The following is a 24,199-nucleotide window of genomic DNA, read 5'->3' on the forward strand; positions in this document are numbered from 1 at the left end:
TATATATATAGAAAGAGGGAAACATTTGTTTCGCTTTATCACAGGGTCAGAACTTTAGACAATAGCACAAACCCAGAACACGTCATATTTGGAGGGCCCTTAAACTCAAGGGCAGATAACATTATACTAGTGTTCTTTCCATATTTATGCGAGCGTTGATTGTTTCAGGTTCCATTATTTAAACATCATAATTTTCAAGGCTTCATTCAAACAGTTCCTTTCTAATTTAAAGTGGAGAGATGATTTATTGTGTCATTTAGATTAACATGCCTGAGCAAGAAAATGCAATTAAGGCATTACAGCATACACACCAGCACACATGACTGCAGCAAACCTACATTTAGCACACATAACTGAATGAATGCAATTACTTTCGGGAACTGTAATTTTTTTTTTCCCCTCTTTGTGTTTGTGTGTTTACAGCAATACAAAGCTTTTGGCCTCTGAAAAACTGCAGTGATTAAAGACTCACAGATGAGAAATGGCGGGTTCCAGAAAAAAAACAAAAAACACTCCAACAATGCCAGGCCTGCGCTTTTCCTTTTGCAAACATCAACAGCTGAGTGCAGCGAGAGTAAATTATTTAGCAGAGTCTTGAAATCTCCATCACTACCTCTTCCCTTTGAACACAGGCAGCGCTTGTGCATACACGTTTCCATACATACAGAAAAATGATTTGAACCCAGCCGTGAGCTTTAACCATCAAGCTAAAAATGTAATTTATTATCCATCAGAACTATGCTCCTTTGGTTTTGCCCCCATTTATTTCACAAATATGTGACAAAATGGGGGTGTTGTCAGAGAACACTTGCTTGCAGACTTTATTCTGTTCATTTGCCGTGTTTCCATTCCACTTCTGTACTATAAAACTAGAGCAGAACAGAACAGCAATCGTCACAAGCTTCTACTCAGAAGCCTTCTATTTGAGGTGATAATGGGGCTTTAGGTGCTACCAGCTTGCCTCCATAGCTGTTTAAGCACACAGGCTGTCACAGTGAGTATCTAATACTTTATAATCACAGTGGACAGTTGCTGCAAGAGCGACATTACATGCCTACATTTAAGTGCCACTGGTCAATTACAATAACATGAAAACTCTGGTATTATCTACTGTATATATTTGGTCTGGATTACAATGGACGATGTAATACCACCTGTTAAACTGAATCTTTAACAAGATTATTGATTATGCTAATTAAAGGTAAACACCTGAAATGCAAACAGAATGCATGACAAAAACCCACTGACAAAACAAAAAAAAAAAACAGAGGAAAAAAGAAAACCCAAAAGTATTCAGCTCAAAACCCTATGTGGTCAATCACAGGGTTTTATGTGATTGACCAGCACAAAACAGTGCATAATTGTGAAGTGGAAGGAAACTATTTAAAAAAAAATTTCCCCCCTTATATAATATATCAAATATAATAAACATATTTTGGGGTATGTCCCTACCAGCGGTGCATCTCTAGAGACTGAACACTTCACTCGTGGTCAGTAAAAGAGCTTCAGCTTAGTCATTTTGAATTGAGAGTGTCTGTGAACATCAACTGTCAATTCTCGCCACAGATTTAGGCTGGACTTTGATTGGACAATTGCAACACATGATTATGCCTTTGTTTAAAGGATTGCCCTGTGTTTACCTCCTACTGTCTCCATTTTACCTATGACTAGGTTCCCTTTCCTTCCTAAGGAAAATCCAAAGGTAAAAAAAAGCTACAATTTGGTCTTAGCTAAATCCAAACAGCAAATAGGAACTCTTATGGATTTCTTTCAACAGTAACTTTCTTCTTGTCATTCTTCTACAAGGGCCAAAATGTGGAAGTGCTTGATTAATAATTTTCCCGTAGACAGAGTTTTCCAAACGAATTATAAATCTCTCTTTCTAGGTCTTCACATGAAATCTCAACAGAGAAAAATCCATTGATATTTGTGATTATAACATCACAAAATGTGTGCAAGGTGTAGTTCCACTGCGGCAAAGCACAGTAATGATTAAAAACAGTAATAAACATATCATAAGCCACAAATAACTTGGAAAAATGCAAAGTATGAGTGAAAATATATATATATATTTTTACATACATTTAAAACTTTCATGGATTGATTTAGCTCCTACCTTGACAAGGAAGAAGGACACTCCATATGTTGGCAGAGACCTGGCAAGCTTCACATACTTCACTTTCCCCTCGATTTCTGACATTTCTCCACAGTTTTTATGTTCCTGGAAGAAAACGACAGTTACGACATTCCAAAACATGTTAGCAGCTTTTAAATGCTGTGGTCTACATTTTATGCGAGTAGTTTGTTGAGTGAATTTTTTTTTTTAAATAGCTGGAATTTCTGAGGAGTTCTGAAGACAATATATTTCAGAAATGCAACACTTATGACACTCAGCACATACTTGGAATATTTTCTTCTCAGACCCTCGTTGCTTGATGTACTCTTTAGGCAGGAACTCTTTCAGGCTGGAAAGATAAATTGAAATTTTGCACAGTTACTCACTTAGCATGCAGCCAGTTCCTTTTCTATTAACATACCTCCGAATATGAGGTCATTCTTTGTATGTATGTTTCAGAAAACAGTTGTAAGAGCTGACATCAGCCCTTAGCTTTCCACTGCAGGAAATCCCTGCGGTAAGAGTGTGTACTGAAGGAGACGATAACTACCGTACAGCTCTGAGCTGAACATAAAACAAAACAAAACAAAAAAAAAACACTAACATCGTTTTGTTTTGTTTTTTTCTTTCCTGAATGTTGGCTTGAACTAATCTTTTTAATGAGAAAATCTTACTCCAGGAATCCAGGCTTGTGTTTGTGCTCCACGTGGGGTCCAAACTGGATCTGAGCCTGGATCCCTGCAAACTCACAGGCTTTATCAAAGGAAACAGGGTGGGATCCATTCAATATATCATCCCTAGCCTGGAGGAGACACAAGGACAGAGAGCAGAGAGGGGATTAGGTGAGACACACGTCTCATGAAAAAAAAAAGAAAAGAAAAATACTAAAAAAAGCATCAGAACCATCCTAAATTCATTCAACAGAGCTCTAAAAGAAGCACCTCTATTAGTGACTTAGAGGCAATCTGGTCTGAAAAATTGTGCAATTGTGAGATTTTCCACCTGTATCTATCACTTTCCACAAAAACAAACAGCCAGGGCAAAGAGAAAATCAGTCAAAGAAGCAGTCAAGAGGCCCTTGGCTGCCATGCATCATATTCCATCCACTTCACAATTATGCAATACTTTGTGTTGGTGCACCACGTAAAATCAGATCACAATCTGTGGAAAATTGCATTTGCACTTACATACGATGAGAAAGGCAAAGAGTGTTTATATTGTCTTTCTATAGAACAGTCAGTCCCCAATTAAGTTCCAAAGAAAATTAATTAATTAAGAAATTTCCTTCCTGGCAAAAAGGAGGCATGTCTCAAAGCCACACTCTTTACAATATCTTCCAAATTTGATGGGGAGAGAAAAGCCTTTGTTGACATGTTTCAAATGCTTCCCCCTGTGCGTTGGCTTCTCCAGGGGGCAGTCAGCTCTCCTTCACTCTGCCTTTCTAGTTCACTGCTGCAAATTTAATGGCCTCAAGAGCTGAGAGGTCATGCTGACAGTGAGAGAGACTCTGTCCATGCTTTTAGCATTGGCATATCAGTGCACAGCGTGGACTCAGCTCATTCTTACCTCCTGTTACATCAATAAAAGCCTAAGCAGCAGCTTACTGCTGTAATGAGGACAACAATGTCCTCTCCTCACAATCACGTCCTTCGCCGAGTGCAATTCACTGTGGAGCACATAAGCTCTTAGCAAACATAAGAAGATGTGCTAAAATTAGTCCTCACACATGCCTTTCACACTGATATGCACTGATCACTAGAGGGGGGGTTACACAAATTAAGATTCTAGAAATAACAGGAGACACTCATTTAGCAGCAAGTATGACTTGCAGACACAGAGAGCACAGACGGAGTGCTTTGAAAATTGTTTAGCAAATGAAACAAAAAAAAAAAACAATGGGGAAGAGAAAAAATGTGAAGAGAAAAAAAAACAAAGTTTCCTGTATAAGCTTCTAAAATGTATTCATACATCTCAAAATTTTACCATTTTCTTTTACTTATTGTGTATTTGTACTTCCCCACATTTTTATGTATTCTAAAAAGATTTTATGTTATGATATTAAGTGAAATGAAAGCAAATAAACAGTTTTTATTTTCATAACTACAAATAATAAAATTACTGCCTTGACTTTGACGTCACTAAATTAGTAATGCACACCACGAATTTGGGACGGGGTGTTGCCAGGTTCAACTCCAAGTTGGATAAAAAGCCTAAACATGCAGCTACAGCTGTAGTATTCTATCTTCATGTTAGAACAAAGCATGTTCCTGTGTTAGAATGGCTAAGTCTAAATTCAGATATAAAACCAGTTGAGAATCTGTAGGAATGAAGGAAAAAAACAACTGATTTTGACAAATCCTTTCTATCCAATCAGGCTGAGATTAACCTATTTTTTCAAAAACAACAGGCAAAAATTGTCAGTCTCTAGATGTGCAAAGCTGGTAGAGGCACATCCCGGAACATTTGTAGATGGAACTGCAGGAAGAGGGGCTACATTTTGATTCAGGGGAGCTGAATGCAAATACACATCACATGTTTCAGATTTTTATTTTTAATACGGCGTTTAAACTATCATTTTCCTTCCATTTCACAGTAATGAACTTTTCTTATTGGTCTGTCACATGCTGTTTTCCTTTTTCTTTTTAAATGAGTGCAGTTTTCATTTAGTGACTAAAGCAAAAATATTGATGGAAAAAAATAGGAAACTAATCTGATTCAGAAAAAAGGTGATGAAGGATGCATTTAAGTATAAACTACAGTTAGAGTCTCTGTATCTTTTAGAAAAACTGTTACTAAACTGCATAGGAACAATGTTAGATAAATGTGATAATTACTGATATTTTCAATTTCTAAAAATAATACTTATACAAGAAGTAAAAATTGATGTATGCTGATTAGTATGCATTCTGGGCTGTGTTTATGAGGAGGTTAATTAAAACTTATGCTGTGATATGTGTTCATTTAGTATGCTGATTAAGAGCTAGAAAATTAAACTTGGCTTGATTCGTTATTGAGGCTGGAGGAGTGAAAGTAGCCGCAGAGCAGGTTCACCAGATGTAGGTTGTGTTGTACAGCAGGTGATAAAAATACTTGCTGAGATGTGTCAGAACGTATATAGTCACAGTGAATACCTGTGCAAATATTAATGCAAATAGCTGAAGGCTACAGCCAATGTTTATTGCACTCAAAAGAATTTCAATAACTTAAAATAAGCCAGGCGAATACGAAGGTTTGCTATGATACGGCAAGGCAGTAAGGAGAGAATCTTAGAACATTTTCACCAAGCTGCATGATTAGGAGTGAAGCATAAGACATCAGGATCCGTGACACACACAGTCTGCCTAAGGCGCCATCACTGAGGTCAATCAGACAAAAATAAATGACGGCAAAGAGAAGAATATGTCTACTGAATCACATGACGGTTGATGGCATTATTAGTAATATGTTATCTTCTCTTACTTTGCTGAAATATTCAGTTTTCAAAACATAAGATATGCTTAGAAAATGCTACATTTGTTGAATAATTAAACTTTGTTAGATTACAAGGTCTATGGATGATATTGTAACACTAAAGACTGTTCTGCTAAAAAAATGAAAATGAAAAGGAAAAAATGAAAATGGGAACACTTATCTGTCTTGATTTCTGGACAGTTCGATTCATTGTAATATGGCTAATTTAAATTGTATTTATATTCCACCGAATCACGATACACATCATCCCAGGACACTTTCAATGACAAACAGATCCACCTTCCAACAGGTTGATACTTTGGTCAAAATTCGGTTCAAATTAATCAAGTTATTGCTAAACCAATTCAATCACATTATTCAGATTGAACTGCTTACAGTTCAATCTGAATCATTGCCATACATTTTTTTACAGTCATCAACAAGGTTCAGGCAGAATTCTGTCTGTCTCAACAATTGACATGAACCCAGTTTTTAAACATAGTGTGATGATGCCACCACGGTCTGACAATTGCTACAGTCTTTCATAGTTGAAAAAAAAAAAAAAAAAAACTCTTCAAAACACTCTTTTTTGTTATTTTTGCCAAGAAGCCAAACATTTGTCTCACTTTATAAAAGTTTTATTTATGATTCAATTTACTTAACAGTCAAAACAAAGTTTTGAGAGAGTTTCTGTATTCATGCTTTGGTACAAAACAAAAATTCTGAGAAACATTAAAATAACATAAACTTGTTTGCTAACAGTGCAGCAAATGGTACATTAGCTTGTAGATACCAGGTAAAAGAGTCAGTAAAGGGTTACAAATAAAATTAAAATCCATCTTCAGCAAACGAGGTATCAATGAAACCTTTTCCACCTTACGTTTACATCATTGTTTTTGAATATTAGCAGAACACAGTTGGTTCATATGCACATTTTGTTGTACTTATGCAGTATCATATTTGGCAACACATAGGAAGTCGTGCAAACTATTCACTAGGGGGCTGAGACTGCATAGCTCTGCATTACTGCAATACTTTGGGCTCTAAAGATTGTAATGAAAGCAAATCTGCAGGAAGTAAATAATGCTGTGGCATGTATTCTTTACAGGTGTGTCAGAGAAGCCAGCAGGGACGTAAGATAGCATCAACTACAGATCTAGAGAAGCAGTAGAAACTAATTGCTTACATTTATTATTCCACCAATCTTCTTGCTTTCAAAGATAAGAGATGTTAAAGCAGCACGTTTTTTTTTGTTTTTTTTATAACATGGTGGTGAAATACGTTGAATATGTTGGTTGAAAACCAGAGACAGAGAAGTAAAATGTGTTTTGGAAATATGTAAGGGACACACTCTGGGACAATCGCTTTTGCAAGTCTTTACGATGTTAAATGTTTTACTCACAAATTGTCGCTCCTGTTCTGATATTCAAATATTTACGTGATCACAATCTTGGGGTTTCATAGTTTTAAATCCAACTTAAATGAACATTTTGCTGCTTGTAGACTCCCATTATTTTTACATTTCAAGATCAGAGAAAACCTTTGTACTTCAAAATATTTCCAATGATCTCCAGTCAACTGACAGCGAAAGCAATCAATAGGGTTTCCTTACCAAACATTATATGACCAACCAACTTTGATTCTACCATGCATGTGGACAAAAACATCCAGCATCAATTCTCACACCGCCTTCTCCGACATGAGTCAGATTGACCAACTGACCAATCCACAAGTGTCTAATATGTAATTATGACAGGACATTAGGAAGGCTGAGAAAGGAACAGTCAGTTCAGGCGCTCATTTGTCTCTTACTGTTTGCCATGGAACATTCTGGATTTGGATGAATCTGATCAACTTCCTCAGAGGAATACATGGACACTGTTGTTACAGTTAATAAAGCTAAACACGCTAATCACGTTAGCTGCCAGTCTAATTTAATATGTCAACACTGTAATCATTTTTATTTGCTTGAGGAAAATAGTCAAATTATTTTGGCATAAAGCCAAGAAAAAATGCTTTGAACAAAGTTTTTAGATCAGCTTGTAGAGTTAAAAATTTGGAATCAGCTAAATACAGCAGCCTACTGGCAAGTCATGTAAACCAGAGATCAGACAACCAAAACTCTGAAAGCATTTCTAAGAAATGGGAATTCTGAAAAAAAAAAAAAGTCAGTAAACATATTCAAATATTCCACTTTTTTATTATTTTTTTTTAAAGATTCTCTCTCTTCTGGTTCTATTTGGCTCTTTAAACACAGTGACAAATTAGTACTACAGCCATGTGAATAGTCTCTGTGATCTGTGCAACAACCCAACTGTGTGTGAGAGACAGAACAACGGAAAGATAGATGGGCAAGAGCATGGGAGGGCAGGGGGCGGAGCTGTTGTTGTGAAAGGAAATATGAGTGTGCTGCGAGGAGACCATGATGCGCGCATAGTGCCGTAATGTGTGCCAGCGTGAGAGGGTGTGGATGTGTGGAACTGTGTCAGAATGAGTGCGAAACAGAGAGGGAGTGGAGATAGGCAAACTGGAAGGGACGGAAACAGCGAGTAAGAGAAGCAGGAAGGGGAAAACAAGGACTGAATTGAAGATTATACACTACACACTGTGCAGTAGGGAAAAAGCAAAGCTATTCACAAGAACTGGCTGGGAATTAAGAAATTGGAGTCAAAGCTCAGCTCTTCATCTCATTGAGATGTTGTGTGGTGACTTCAAACCCGCTGGCGAGCAAGAAACCTCTCAAAGTATCTCACAGCAGATGGTGAGGAAACTTCTCTTTAGACTGATGAGTGGCTGAAAGATGGCTACAAAATTTATTTCACTCATTTATCTTCACGAAAGGGGGACAGATCGGTTATTGGGGAGTAACTTTTCACAAAGTTGGAATATGCATTTTTGTTTAAAATCTCACAAATTAAGCTTGTGTGAACAGCACATTTGGATTCACAATAGGAGATTCTACTTGCTCCTCTACTAGAACCATCCGATGACCACACCAGGTCCAAACAAAGAAATGCTCTTCCAGTAGTAAAAGAAAAGGTCTGGTGAATGGAAGGGTCAAGTGAATCAGCTGTATCTGTCGACGGAGAGGTCAGCAATGTCTAAGTATTTCTTTCAGAAAGGTTTTGTATGAGGAAGTCTTCTGTTATATCAGATCACTCTAAAAAAAGTTGCAGAGTAGTGTCAATACCACAGACAACTTTCGAGCTGTATCCATACATATTTCATGCTGGCGAGAGTTTTGGGGATTTCTTTCTTTCAGATAGGCTTTAAGGTACTCTTTGCTCATGGCATGCTTTTTTGAGTATCTATGTTATAACATGAGAAGCAATGTACAGAATGAAAAAAGATGAATGATATATACCATTTATGATATAATTTAAATCTGCATTCTTAGACCTTAAACTGGAAAGTAGTCAAAATATTGTCTTAAATCAAGTCTCAGTCAAAATATAGTCACAATAAAAATGTCTCATTGAATTGACAATGCTCATAGAGCCTTTTAGCTTCCTGTAACTTACAGTTTTGACCTTAAAACAAACTGATAAACCACCAAAAACCAATAACTTGCTAGTTCAGCAATCAGTTCATATCAGTAATTAGATTAAAGTCAGTTCTGTAAATCTTAGCATCTCAACAAAGGGAGATAATAGAATTTGGTGATTGTTGTCCAGATTAGCAAGACAGGGGTATCCATCTGGTCTCAGGACCACAAAGACCAAGCGATGAACAAATTGTTCTGTTTTTCTCACCAATCAGATAAAATACCTTTTTTGTCATCTAACACTAAAGTTTTCCAAGTTTTTTTTTTTTAACTCTACAGCAGTTATGCTGGAAACTGTTATTTATTTAGACTGGTTTTAAGTGGCAACAGCTGTGGGGTATTCTGAATCCAAATCTCTATCCTGCAGAATGAATAAAAAACATAATAGGTTACATTATCTGCTGGTAAAAGTATCTTATGTCTTGAGTTGCCTTCAGCTGAGCCTTTATTATTGGTTTGGTAAAAACTCTGTTTAAATTGATTATTTATTGTCAAAAATAGATTGATGCAGCCTTATGGAGTTTACCTGAACGTAGAGCAGGTTCAGCTGGACCGGGTCCCGTGAGTCCACGTTCTGGTCAGAATAGAAGAATTTGCGCCTGAGCAGCAAGGTTTCACTTTCTTCCACTCCCTGCTCTCTGAACGTCCTGCTGTGGTCCAGCCAGTTCACTGTCCAATCAAAACATACAGTTTGTTACTAAATGCAAATAAATGAAATAAAAATAAGTTACATTTACAAATAAGTTCGCTGCTGGATGATTTTAACTATAAAATGGACTCAAAAGTGTAACATATGAGAATCTGATGAGAATAATACAAAAAAAAAAATTCTAATTTAATCTGGAGAAACTAAAACTATTATTACTGCAAATACTGCAACTGGGTAATGTATAGCAATGCTAAAGCAGGCATCTGTTTTTGAGAGACTTATCAGTGTTAAATTAAAGTTTTAAAAATTAAAAATTAAACTATTTTACAGTTTGAGCTTTTACTGAATTTCAAACCATGGCAAGGTTCGAACATTCAGGGGACCACGTGTAAAATTGAAATAATTAAACTGAACAAACATAAATTGCATAATTATACACTGAACATATGACAAATCACAGTACCGTTTGAGAGTTAGTGAACCTTTATTTTATTTGTGAAACTCAAAACAAAAAGGGAAGTCTGCGTTTGTTTGGAATAAAACAACCGAGGTTAGAATAATCCAAGCTCTCCATTTTTTGAAGATTCTTTGTGCACTGCATAGTAATCCATTAGAAGCTAGATTAGTTTTATAACCTTAGGTTTTGAACTGACTATATGAAACCCAGATTAAATGTATTTAGAGTGAAATAGAAAGCTGTGAATCAGAACCTCAACAGGAACAGGAATATTTAAACACTATTAGCCAGCAATGACAGTCATATTTACCAACAGCACGTAGCACGAGATATGAATCGACTAGATATGTAAATAAGCAACACAAAACTCAATTTGAGGAGCAAATACACAGATGACTTTTTCACTTTTTGAATTTATGTGTCACCCCGAAATTCATGCCACCCTGGGCAGTGAGTCATATCGGCCATATAAAATGCCACCGCTGTCTGGAACATGAAACTTACAGTCATCATCCGTGTGGAGTTTGGCTTTTAGTTTTTCCATTTTTCTTTCATCTCGTAGTAGTAGGGTCCTGTCTTTCTTCAGCGTTCCTGTACTCTCTTCCTTCTTGTCCTCTGGAACTTCCTGTATCAGCGAATATTCCTCATAGTTGGTAATTCCTGCAAAATTAAGCAAACACTCTCAGACGACACTACACTTAAAAAAAATAATTCTTCAAAAATGACTACACTGATAGAGAAACACCCTCATAGTTCAACTTCATTCTCTTATTCTCCCCTTCTTCATTTTGCTGCAGAAAGTGAAGGAAAGCTGGTACTAAGCCAGCAAAATAAAACACAATGAGAGGCAGGGAAGAAACCAAGCAGAAAGCCCTCATCTAAACAAACATTTTCCAATAAAGCTTCCTGCCAGATATACATCCTTCTCTTCCTCACCCAATTAGGCTCTGAAGTAGCCTATTAGACATGACGCATAGAGCTTAGGGGACAATCCTCTGTTATGGAACACGGCAAGGTTTGAACATTCAGGGGAGCACTTAAGTATTTGTTAAAGGCAAGCTTGTTTGAGCTTGATAAGTCACGTCTACTTTACTCTAAACAAAACCTAATTTGGATTTAACATCCAAACAAAAATGCTTTATGTGAATAACAAATGCTGCTCCTCGAGAATAAGTGGCAAGATAACATAAGGCACCAGTAATTAGAATTTCGTATGACATAATACTTTTTACAGAACTCATGATAAATGCACTCACCTATTCTACTGCATATTGTGACAAGGAGCTCGCCGACTGTTTTTGAGTCGTCGACCATGATGGTTTTAACGGCACCGTCCAGCATTTTGATCTTTTGTGGCCTTTGTTTCTTCTTGTACTCCAAGACATCCTGAGAAAAACAGGAGGGGAAGCGGGATGACATCTAGAGCTCTGTTAAATCCCTCCCGACTGTAAAGTGCATTTGATTCTAGCAAGTGGAAAGGTATAAATATTTCAGCTCCCACTAGAAAAATACAAATCACTTCAAGAAATGTGAAGTGACACTGACAGATCTCCGCCCTGGACAATATGATGTAATCTTACTCCGTTTCGCAGCATGTAGTAATCCAGGGTTCTCCCGGACTCGAGCCAGATTCCTTTCCTGGGATCGTCGTCAGACAGGAACAGGCCATAATCGGAGGCTGGGACACGGAGAGACAGAGAGCATGCAAATGTTGGTGGCAATAGTTTTCCATCATGAAAATTAGATTCACAAGGCATTGTCTAACCTTGTCCGGACTGGGCTTCTGGAACTCTCTCTCTGATTATCCTGCAGGCATCATACACAGGGGTGGAGGGTTCAAACTGCATCGTTTTTACCACATTGCACTGGCGCACACAAATCTTTAATGACAGGGCCACCATCTTGGTGGGTTAGTGTAATGGCCGCACCAGCCTACACACCTGGAAAAGACAGAGGCAGAAAGCACGACGTGAGATTTAGAGTGTGTAAAGTCTCTTTCACTAGGCTGATGTTCAAATTAATTGGTTTGTGTTTTGGTAGTCATTTCTCGGAACATTATGAAAATGTTGACTGTTGAAGCAATCAGGCTAAAAACTGTGATAGGAAGGTCTCAGAGGCAAAATACACTACCACAAAGCACAGAGCAAATCATCGCAATTATCTCCTTTGGGAGATTTTTACTTGTCAAACTGAACGTGTGTCTGCAGTAAAGATGCAGCAGCAGATCATCATTCTTTAGATGTTTGCAGAGTAAAGAGGATGAAGATTTTCTGCTTATATGTAGATTTAACTGAGTATGTAAAATTACCTGAACAAAAAATAAATAAATAAATAAAAATATGCAGCTTGAGCAGAATAATGGATAAAACATGCAAATCCGCATAATCCGCCAGAAAAACAGGAGGTTTGAAATAAATTCAGCTGCTGCACTTTTAGCTGGTGTTTTCCTGGTTTGTGCAGGGCTCCAAAAGACTTCACAGTGAGGCAAATCTGGTTGTGTTTTATCATGTGCAGCCATTAGGCTGAAATCAATTCAGGCTTTCTGGGATCCTTGCTCAAAAGAAGGGAAAGAGACAGTTACAGTGAAGTCTTTTTCCCCCCTCTCGTTCACGTCCTTGACCTTGCCTTCCGCACAGAAATATAGATCACAGAGATATATGGGCCACCTATAGACACTGTCTCATATAGTTTTAAATTGATCTTAAATCATATTCTCACAATTTTATGCACCATCTAGGCATAACTGTAGATAAAGATATTCAAGTACCAAAACCTTTCATCTTCATTATGACTTTGTCAGCTAAACTGATTAACATCAACTTCTCTCCTGTTTTTGCCCTAACATAAATTAGAAATTACCGCTCATAGCATCAACAACAGCAGCACAAAAGAAAAACATACAAAGTGCTGATTAATTAAGTTTGAAACCAGGATTTTCAAATCTAATATTGAAAGGTTATAGTTTTAAAAATAGTTTTAAAAGGTGGATATGGAAACATTACCCACCAAACTGATCAATGCATCTCTAGTACTAACCACATTGATTTCCTTGTGTTACTGAGAATTAAAAAAAAATGTCCCTTGAGGACGAAAATTAAGTACTTTGTGAGTTGGATACAAGGGCAAAAGTTCAAATCACACAAACACAGTTCAAAGCTCAACTACTTTTTTTTTTTTTTTTGCCAACAAGATTCTCCTCTCATGCTCAGGCCCCCTTCCGGGTCATACCAGAGAAAGTCTGAAAAGTACATTTTCTTGTAATGATAGAGCTGTGAATGGGCCTCTGTCATAGCTGAGGGTTTCTGTCTTCCTCTGTTTCAATGAAAGAGACGGAGGCACACAAAGGAGAGGAGGTAATGACGCTGCATGAACTCCCATCCAAACAAGCTGGTAGCGAAGCCCCACAGAGTTTTCGTCATCAATGTCGTTTTACGGATGTCTCTTGATGACGAGCAGTTACTGGACCCAAAACTGACAACAGAGTAGGCCTTACAGACATGCACATAATGTCTGATAGTTACTCCATCCAACGCTAAACACACCAAGTGCTGCGAGTAGTTTTTGAAAAGTTCATCTCAATCAGAAAAACAAACATCACTTTTGACGAGAGCCGTTTAAAATTACTCTGGGTTTATACAAAAGTCACAGTACTTTTTCCAGTATAACTTGTTTCCCTCCATGAAGATTGTAGAAATCTCAAAGAAAATCCCAGAGGGATAATGATAATCCCTGATCTTACATTAGTGTGAGAAGCTCCAGGATCCACATGCAAACACTCCATCGAGCAACTTCATTAGTTCTGCTCTCTTGCAGGAGACAGCGCTCTTGTGTTTCTCTGTGGAATTATATTATTATATCGTATTACACGTTTGACATCAAGATGCTGCTTTTTAGAAGGTGATTTGATCATTTCTGACTTTTACTGATACATAAGAAAAAAAGGGTCATGAGTTAAATAATGTTTGTTTACTGCACCAAATATCGGGAGATGTAAACGGCCAAAGAATAGCAGGCTGAGGAGTCGAAACGTGGACAACTCAATGAAGAACAGACAGGGTAGGAGCCATCTGGACAGGAAATAGCTCTAATGAGTGGCTGTGTAGAACAGGCAGCAGAACAGATCCCATGATCACCAAGTGTGGTGTTTACTGCAGTGGTCTGTCACAGAATAACTGAAGTGACTAGACGGTAACTTTTGGAAAAAAAAAAACAAAAACAAATTCCAAGTTGGTCAGAACCCCTTCGCACAGGAAGAAGACCACCGTGTAGTCTCCAGAATCTTCAACACATTTAAACTTCAATTAAATGATGCAAATTTGGAAAAACCTAATCTCAGTGTGAAGGTAAACAATCTTTTTCAATCGTCTCAAATTTTACCCCGCTGCTTTCTTGGCCATCCTATCACAATGCCTCTGCTCAAGGTATCACATCTGCACTGGGATGCTTCCTCTCAATTGACAGAATAATTTAAATAGGTTTCCTCTTCCCATTACAGATTCCCACATGAATGTTTTTTTTTTGTCATACTTAAATGTTTGAGTTCAAATTATGACAAAGATAATTAAAAAGCAGTTCTTGAATAATACATAAAATAACCAAGCTATTCAAAGTAATCTGGCGTTGTCTAATAAGATAATTACTCTTTATACCTAACAAATGAATGCACCTTGCTGAGAGGCAACTACTGACATCAAGTCTTTGCCTTAACTGGATATAAGTATTTTATGGTTTTGTAGAGGACCATAGCCCACTCTTTTGCAAAATAACCCAGTTTAAAGGCTTTTCCAGCTCAAAGGGTTTCACAGCATCTCAAATGACACATGTAGACCTTTACAACATTGTACATACATTAGGTTTCTGCACCTTTTCATCAATTTTGGCTTTGCTGTTAGGAGAAAAAATACCATCAGCATTTTCATCAAATCTAAACCCCAAAGCTGTTTTTCATGAGTATAGCTGATACTTTCTAAAATACACTTCTAAACTCAAGAGTTGCTGCTAGTGCTTTTTAATCCTCTTCCTCATCTTTATTCTTCTTTCACCTTAATAAAAGTGCAATGTCAAGGTGTCTCTTTGACAAACACATATGAACACCAGTCTGAAGAACATAATTCCACACAGACTCCTGCCAGCCAGCGTACATGTGCAATTTGGAGGTAGGAACACTTAAGAGAGCTACACATACCAATCTGTCTTTAACTGGCCTGAGCATTGCAGCTTCATTTCAGATGCTTAGCAATATATTTTTTGTTTCACCTTGAGCAGTGGAATAACCCTATGCACATAGCAGCAGTGGTGTCAAAAGTGTTTTAATAAATTAAGCTACTTGGAGTACTAATATCCTGGTGCAAGTGTTATTAGGACAGAGGCAGAATGCTCACATCCTTGTACATCACAGTCCCAAACAGACCAGGTTTCATAGGAACCAGGACCGATATATGCTGCTGTTACCATTATAAACCATTGTAAAAAAGTTCTGAAGAGACTGAGAACTCTCATAGAGTCCACTGTGTTCTTGACATGCACCAGAAGATCTCTGCAGGACCCTGTTGATACCATCCAGGATAGTACTTGAAAAGGGAGCTGGACTTTTGTAATTTCCTCAAGATGTTACACCTCTCATGTGAAATGATTCATAAATGACAGGCGAAACAGGAAAAGAAGCCCAATTGCCTTTTTTAAAAGCATTTCAGATCGTCATGCTCTGGCAGACTGAGAACTTACATCAATGAAAAGCGAAGATCTGTTGTTTCATTAGCATTATGAGGTCAGCTTAGGGCATTTAGTTGCTAATTAGAGGACAGAGCCTCCATGACCTACACTAGAGGACCACTAAGGTCGGAATATTAAACTAAGATAACCTGAAAACCAGCAAGGCTTTCCTCATTAATATATCTATTTATACTGAGATGCTTTTCACACATTCCTAAAAATATAATATAGCAGTGAATGCAAGAAACTCGTATTTGCAAGCAACTCTTATTTTACTCACAGGAGTTATGACTGTAAATATAAAAACAGCATCTCTGGGATAATAGGTTGATATTACAGCAGCTCTACAGTGAGCAAAGCTACTGTACCGTAAAGGACAACTACTACATTTTAACAAGCTGTGACTCACCTGAAAATAACTCTGAAGCACAAATGTAATAGTCGGTAAAGCAGCAGGGCGCAGCTCTATATGATTACATTACAGAACAATATTTTCTTAAGCCTGGTGGTCTCTTTTTATTGTGTAATTTACAACATGTACTGTAGTATGAGTAGAGGGCCAAGATGAAATGTGACATCAGCAGTTTCCAAGACTGATGAGAGCAGCATCACTAAAGAAAGCTTTCTAGGAGAAAATATAAAAAAATATATTCTGCCACACACAGTCTGTGTGTCTTATTTCTTCATCCTGATTTTACACTCCAGCAAAATACCAGCCCGTTCATACAGCGAGAACCGTATGATCCAGATCTATGTATGTTTTCTGCAGATCCACTTGGTCTGGTTTGTGCTAAATTTAGATGGAAAGAAGACTTCGATTGGTTTCTATAAATACATCTGAGGAAGAGGCATAATTAATTTACCACACGGCAAGCACATGGCAAAGTATTTAATAGGTCATACTTGTAATCATCATACCACAAGGGAACAGCAAGATGTACTTTGGTCAGCTTGGATTCTTTAAATGTGGACAATAAAATTAGGACACAACATCACGGAAGCTCTTATTACACTTATTTAATGACAGATTTGGTATGTTTATTATGAAAAAGTTGTAGATAATATTGTGACAGATTTATTAGAGTTCTTTATTTACTTTCAAATTTCAGGAAACAAGAGACACACACGACAAAGAACCATGGAAGCGCACACAAATGCTTAAGCTTAGCAGTCATGTTAAGAGAAAATCCATGTCTGTATATAGGAAACATGAATAATCCATGCAAGAGTTGAACCTTTCTTTCTTCCTGTAAGGTAACAGTGCTGTCAACTGTTCTACAGTGAAGTCCTTTAGTTCTTAAGTCTTGAAATTATAGTTCCAGTAATAGAGTTAGAAGCAAAAAACATTATGACAACGTAGTGCTGCAAGGTAGTTGCAGACCCACATCAGCGGACTTAAAAGAGAAGCTGGCTTTACAGGGGAAGGGAAGGATGCAGTGATGGCATAACCAGGAAGCCGCAGGGTTTAAATGTAAATGACTCCAAATCATTTACAATGAGGCAGACTGTCGTCAGAAACTTTAGTGCCGATGTTACTGTGTCAGACCACCGTTCTTGTCCCGCACTGCTAACATCATTTTTAAAATCTTTCAGCATGGTCCACATGGACCAGATGGACGCCAGCCCTTCTTTGCAGGTTTATATAGAAGGGTCTTTAAGGAGTATTATTTTGACTTTTGTTATCCTAATGTCTGTTTCTTCTACAAGATAAGTTTAATTAGCTTTATTAATTCAAATATTATTTGCTTAGTAAGCCAGGTTAGGGGTATTTTTTTAAAGTCATTTGATGAAAAAAAAAAAATCTATGTTGTGTCAAACCTACAATCCAATGCAGCTGTGTTACAGCAATCGATTTTATTCTGTCTGTCGCAAAATCATCCTAATTGGGTTATTTTTAATCCAGCAGCTTTTGGGTGTGTATTTACAAAACATGTCATGGTTTCTTAGAATCAAGACTGTAAATGTCTCTGCACATATTTTTTTAATTAAAATGTAGAAAGTTCCCTGTTATGACCCGCTATGAGGATTACATGGTGTCCTCCTGGGTGACACACACCGTTGTAATGTAATTCCCGGGTAGAGAAACTGACAGAATCTATCAATCTTGCCCTTGTTGCAAGGAGGAAGTGAACATCTCCTCTTACACTAAAAATATCCACTGATGTAGAGCTTCCTGCAGGACTGCTTCAAAGGAGCCACAGGAGAAGCAGAGCAAAAAAATAACAAAAAAAAAGAGCAGCTTGTTCTCTATTCTTGAATGCCAATTTCTTTCACTATTACTTGGCAAGGGTAGGAAGTTAAGTCTTTATCGGATGCAAATGATTTATTACAGAGCACTCAGTGCATTAGCCAATAAGGTGCTTTAGCGACATATATTTCAAGACAAATGCATTCATCATTACTGAAAAAAGTTCTCAAATACAAAATGTTTCATTGAGATCCAAGGAATTGACTTTCTGATAAATGAAGGCAGAAACTGCCAACAGAGGAGGAGCACTCCACCCAGCAGCTGCAGTTAGTCAAGCAGTCGATGACTTACTCAGTCTGCAAACTGACTGGGATGATCACGATCCTGGATCATTCCTGAGGGAGTGGCTAGCTGTGCCTTCTGCATATGTTTCTCAATAAAACCACGTTGACATTTTATTGCACGCACTAGTGGATGCAGAGCCATCTAAAATGAGTCATAAAAAGACTCAACCCATGACAATTGCATTATCCTTTTAAGTCACACTTATAGTTATAAATCCCTTGTCAATTTGAATGAATCTGGTTTTCAGCATACGGCAAAAAGAAGTACGATATGAGACAAAGGACATGAGCGTCTGTTACAGCAGAGCTAAAATCTCGACAGCTTCTCTGTTTTCTGAGTAATATTACTGTCACGTATCGAGCAGGTGTTAGTCATACGGCTTTAACCACTCAGTCCACACATGTTTGCCTGTTAACTACTGCTAACTGTATGCCATATGGAAGGTTGAGTGTTTCCAGATTGAGCATACTTCAGTGTTCAGACTGGAAGGCAATGAATCTCTACTGTTACATCCAAATTATAATGCGATCGCAATAACAGTCACAACAGGCTTCTGCTTGCAGTTGCATTTTATTTAGCACAGAAATTTTGAAAGGCAAAACACCCAGTCGGTATTTATTAAAGCAGAAATGTCAAAGAGCAACACAAATTCAAAAGAGAAAACAATTTCCATGTTGTACCAGTTACAAATGTTAACTGTGCTAGTCATGCAAAAGTCAGTTCAGACAGACAACTTAGTGATTTTTTAAAGATAATAGTAAAATATTAAATCTTCCTAAAGCATTTCTTCTCTCACATTTCTTCTGTTTATTTCTTAACAGAAATAAGTAACAGCAACTCTTGGCAGAAAGGATAGAAAAAGATATTTGAATTCTGTTTAATTTTTTTTTTCAAAAGAGAAAATTGGAATAGGCTGGAGATCATCAACAAAACCTATGAGTGCATCATTAATCTATTCACCTTTGTGACTCAATGCCTTTATGTTGCACCAAATCCCTGATGGTTATGGGATGACTTGACTTTCTCTGAAACAGAAGATATTGTGTAGTTTCATCTCTGTTATCTAACAATAAAGCATCTACAGTGCATTACAGAAAAACATCCCTCTGGTGAATCACTGGCAACTACACCACATAGTGTAGTTGCCAGCAAAGTCCCCCATCATCATAGTGGTCGAATTTGTTTGCGAGTTGATAAGTGACAATGTGGTGTGTATTCAGTTTGACAAACTCAGCACTTGACATCAGTGCATTTTTTTATACTTGGTTGAAGTGGCAGCTGGTGAATACACAACTGTGTTAGTTAATGTTATCATAGTATGTAAAATGGCACCCGTCACTGGGACATTTATGCAAATTTGTAATATCAGAAAAAACTATTTGCTGATTTACATGGGTATTTCATATAGCATTGTTCTCCACAAGAAAGGCCAGAAATCCGTCACAAAAGCAATATTTCAAAAAGCAACAAAGTCAAACCAGATGAAATATGTCAGTTGAAGTACATTAGAGTGTTTAAAGAGTAGCAGGAAGACACTTGGTTTGACAGAAATCAGTGGAAAAATATTTAAGTACAAGGCAGAGCAAGCTCTTGAAATCATTGCATCACAGTTACAAAGGTCACAAATAGGATGCCAAGCCCTGATCTCCGTGACCAGGATTTGCTCTCATTAGCATTCCCTGTTTCGGTCTGTAACTCTGATTAAATCCACCATTTTCCCAAAGAGACAGAATGCTTAAAAATAATCATCTTATTAAAAAGAAATCTGAAAAATGAACAAAATGGTGTTTAATAACCCATACAATATATGTTGGAGGTTATAGCACAGAAAAGGCAGGGTAATACGGACGGGGTCATGTGAAGGTGGAAGTTCATATAAAACGCAAAATCACATGGGATGATACACTTTTAACTCCGAATGCAAACTTTTCAGACGCCACTAATTTAAACCTTCCCAACAAATCATGCCGCAGTGAAAATGAGAAAAGGACGACACTCTCACACCTCTGGCTCAGAATATGCCGCCTGGAATGTCATTTCTTCCAAATCAGGTGACTCCGATCTCTCGCTGAGCCTCGTTCTCACACTACAGCGGCTGGCTGACCCTCAGCACTCGCATGCTGATTACAGTATCGAGAGCAGTGGAACGGAACATATGCCGGCTCCGCTCCAAAGTATGATACACAGAGGGACTTTATCAACATTCAACATCCTGCGGCATGCTGTACGGGAAGAGTCAAGACAGAATGTTGTAAAGTCACTCTTCTAGCTCTTTAAGCGAGGTTTGTATTGGATTCTCAACCACAACTTAGCAGAACATCTTAAAAGTCAATCCACACCAACATTTTGGTGCGTGAGTATCAAAGAGGCTTTTATAACAATAAAACCCCCTGTGTTGATAGTGGGAAAAACTATGTTGTTAAATGGTTCAGGGAGAGGCCATGTTGTCGGCCCATTGTTTCCAGCTCAGCAATTCTGCCCACCGTTACCATGACTGCTGCTGTGCCCACCTTTTCCTGGACATACAAGTCTGGACAGCAGCAGCAACCTCCACTCTACCCTCAGGTCAAAGCTGACAATTCGTCATAATCTGGGTCTAGCAAACACTTCGCAAAGGTATAAGGATATCAGCTAAGTCTGCTTTCAAACGTCAAGCAGACAGGGAATCAGAGAGAAGTTTGACAATATAAAGGGCTGTCTCGTCTGTGTACATGACTATTCAATCCTGGTTTTATCCGCAAGGCCTCATAGCTGTTCTGTCACAAGAACACGGAAATATTCAGCAGAAAAAGAGATTGATCGGGCCGACTTTGATTCGCTTTGACAGTTTGACAGAAAAATGAGAATGTCTCTCTGTGAAAACGTCACCTTTACCACTTTAGTGGAATTTTGGTAAAGGAACTTCATTCATGTGTGGAGTGATTCTGTATCATTGTTTAATCAAAGCTGAAAAGATAAGTTACTGTTGAATTTCTAAGTGAACCAGAGAGTTGTTTTTTTATTTTGTTGTTATGTAGTTTACATCTTTTAATTTCTGTGTTCATATTCTCCACTCTTATATCTCACTATATGGGGCTTGATAACTGTTCTTTTTCTTTCTCTGAATTGGAAGGCTTGGTGGATAATTTAAAACCTTTTATGTCAACCGCAGAAAGTAAGCATTCTCCAAGGTACGCTATAAATTACAACGTGATGAGCAAGTTTCAGTGTAGTAAATGACTTACCAGAAAGTATTTTGTTTAAACGAGAAACTTCACAGTGTGAGAATGTTAGTTAGAAAAAAAACCTGAAAAGCAAAGTTGCAGAAACATCTAGGTTCTCATATAACTATAGCCATTATGAACAGATTATTATGTAACACTAACAGTTCATGGGACATCACTGGCATTCTTTTTAATATTTTCATACAGTCCATCACCTGTCAGAGCTGCAGTTTGTAGCTTTTCACTCAGACTGTTAGACTCAAACCACTACTCTATGTAAGAGGCATTAGCTCAGCCTCTGGGCCCATGTAATGTGGATTTATACCACATTAAAATATCAAGAGTCATCTATTGCAGTTAAGATATTAACTGCTCAAAAACCAACAGAAATTTCCCTTCATAAATTGTGAACACAAATTGTGAAATATCTCTTTTAATGAGGGAACGTTTTTACGTAGTAAATTCATGAACTGGTTTTCAGCAAAATATCCTCCAAAAAATGTAAAATATGTAAATCAAAAAGACAACTACAAAAATGAGAGCAGACTCTGGAAATACCACAAAGTTTAAAACAAGAAAAGAAAAAAAAAAAACATTATTAGAATTTGAGAGTTGATTCCAAGTTTGGTATTATTGTATGATTCTTTGCAGCTTTGTTTTTCTCTCAGCAAGGACTGGCGAATCAAATGTTTAAGTTGGCTGGAAGAGAAGTATACAGCAACTTGTCTTCACACACTTCAGAAAGTTTTTCATGCAGAGGCTGCCTGCAGGAGTCCTGCCGAAAATGTGGGTGTCTTAACCCAAAATTTTCAAAAGAGCTTTGAAAGCTTTGAACACCGTTTTTTACGTCTTCATCCTCTTAAAAAGAGTTGAACATCCTTTAAATATATGAATACATTCCCGATGATTGAAAAGTAGCATGATATAATCTATCACACTGGTCGTGTAACATAAGCACAAGTGTAGAGATCTTTTTTTCCCACCCTTCTCAGTGGATTTCCACCCATAAACCAAAAGTGTTCTCAGTTACAAGAAACAAACAATTCTGACTTAAATCAGTCTCGTAAACATCTGGCCAATGAACCACAGACACAAACACAATGTGGAAATTCTTACTATATTGTCCACCGTGGACAAGTAAAGAGAACCACACAAGTTGTCTGAAAGTGCAAATGCTTTAGAGCCTGTACCTAGAGAAATTAAGGAAATTACAGCTATGCAAGACTCCTGGCTTATGCTTCAAGCTCAATCAGCTCTAGTAAAGTGGAGGCACATCTAACAGCAGATGTCATACCCGGCTGCACCGTTTCCCCCCCCCCCCCCCCGGATCTGCAATAGATCTGGAAAACCTAAAAGAATGATAATTTAAACACCAACTGGTCATTCCACAAAGCTTTTAAATAATAGAAAATTCTCGCAAAATATGCTTTATTGAGTGGAACCGGAAAGGTTTCATAATGCTTCAGAAAAGTACACAACGTCCTCCTGGTATTGTTGTGTAAACACACTAATTAGCTGTGGACCCTAGTATCAGCTGATCAGAGCAGAAGCAGAAACTGCAACAGATGTCCACATGCTACCAGAATGTTAGTGTTTAGAATTGCAGCACTTGTCATGAGCAAATTCTCTGATAAATTACAGAAAGACTGGACTCATTACAGTATCCCTCATTAGGGGGTTGATTTGCCAAGTCTCTAAGTAATACATTTCTCTCTGATGCATTTCCTCAACAAGTAGATCATAATGTAAAATTTTACGTCAGAAATCCAGATTTGATCTGCAGACCTTGCATATACATTGTGTTATGCAGAGATGTTCAAGTTAGCAACCATAACATTGTGACATTTTTAGCAACTTTCTCAGTTTCAAAGTTTTCATTTATTTATTTAAAATAAATATGACTATCCTGAGCATTAAGCCTACACACATTTTTTAAAAGAAGTTGTACAAATAATATATAAGCTTTAAGGAGTTACTGGCTTATATGTTCTACATCTGCTAGTTTCAACTGCAGCTTAGGGCATTTCCAAGACAGGTTGCTTATGCCAACTATAAGCATCCATAAGAAAGAAAATAGTTTGTTTCTTTCTGTAAGGAATGCAAATGCAAAAAATCCTGGAGGATGTAAGTCTCTGCTTTTTATGTGCAGCATTTAAGATGGAGAGTGAGCCTTCCTAAATGTCTAGGCGCTCATTCTGTGTTTAAATATACCAGCTGTAACTACTACAAATCAGCTAAACAGTGTCTGAATAACTTCTACTGAGCTGTTCTGTAGTTTCTCACAAGGACAGAGCAAAAGTAGAAGCAGTGGAATTTCGCAATGTCAAGAGACTTACAGTTGAAATGTAGGATCAAACCAGTGAATAAGCATTAGAGACAAAATGCAGGACAGCTACTATTATTAGAGCTTAATCACAGCTTTTGTGACTCAGTAAAATATGTTAGGCAGAATCAATGACACTGAACAGAGCCTATTCCTCCAAGCAGCAATACTGGCACTATGTCATTTCTGTAATGCATTTCTATTAATATATA

At 37.5% G+C, this 24,199-nt stretch overlaps 1 protein-coding gene across 5 annotated transcripts in view; it reads right to left on the reverse strand.

Moving 5' to 3' along the window:
- Window positions 1-24,199, reverse strand: part of tln2b (talin 2b) — a 98,557-nt gene that overhangs the window by 52,572 nt on the left and 21,786 nt on the right. For all 5 annotated transcript variants that reach the window (XM_017305321.1, XM_017305320.1, XM_008412280.2 and 2 more), the window contains exons 2-9: window positions 11,982-12,156; window positions 11,797-11,894; window positions 11,473-11,602; window positions 10,721-10,876; window positions 9,637-9,779; window positions 2,791-2,918; window positions 2,402-2,465; window positions 2,117-2,221 (exon numbers count right to left, since the gene is read on the reverse strand). In XM_017305321.1, coding sequence (XP_017160810.1) covers window positions 2,117-2,221; window positions 2,402-2,465; window positions 2,791-2,918; window positions 9,637-9,779; window positions 10,721-10,876; window positions 11,473-11,602; window positions 11,797-11,894; window positions 11,982-12,117 — 960 coding nt within the window. In that variant the 5' untranslated portion in view covers window positions 12,118-12,156. The remainder of the gene's footprint in view (window positions 1-2,116; window positions 2,222-2,401; window positions 2,466-2,790; window positions 2,919-9,636; window positions 9,780-10,720; window positions 10,877-11,472; window positions 11,603-11,796; window positions 11,895-11,981; window positions 12,157-24,199) is intronic.

Source organism: Poecilia reticulata, linkage group LG6 (genome assembly GCF_000633615.1).
Source record: "Poecilia reticulata strain Guanapo linkage group LG6, Guppy_female_1.0+MT, whole genome shotgun sequence".
Lineage (NCBI taxonomy): Eukaryota > Metazoa > Chordata > Actinopteri > Cyprinodontiformes > Poeciliidae > Poecilia > Poecilia reticulata.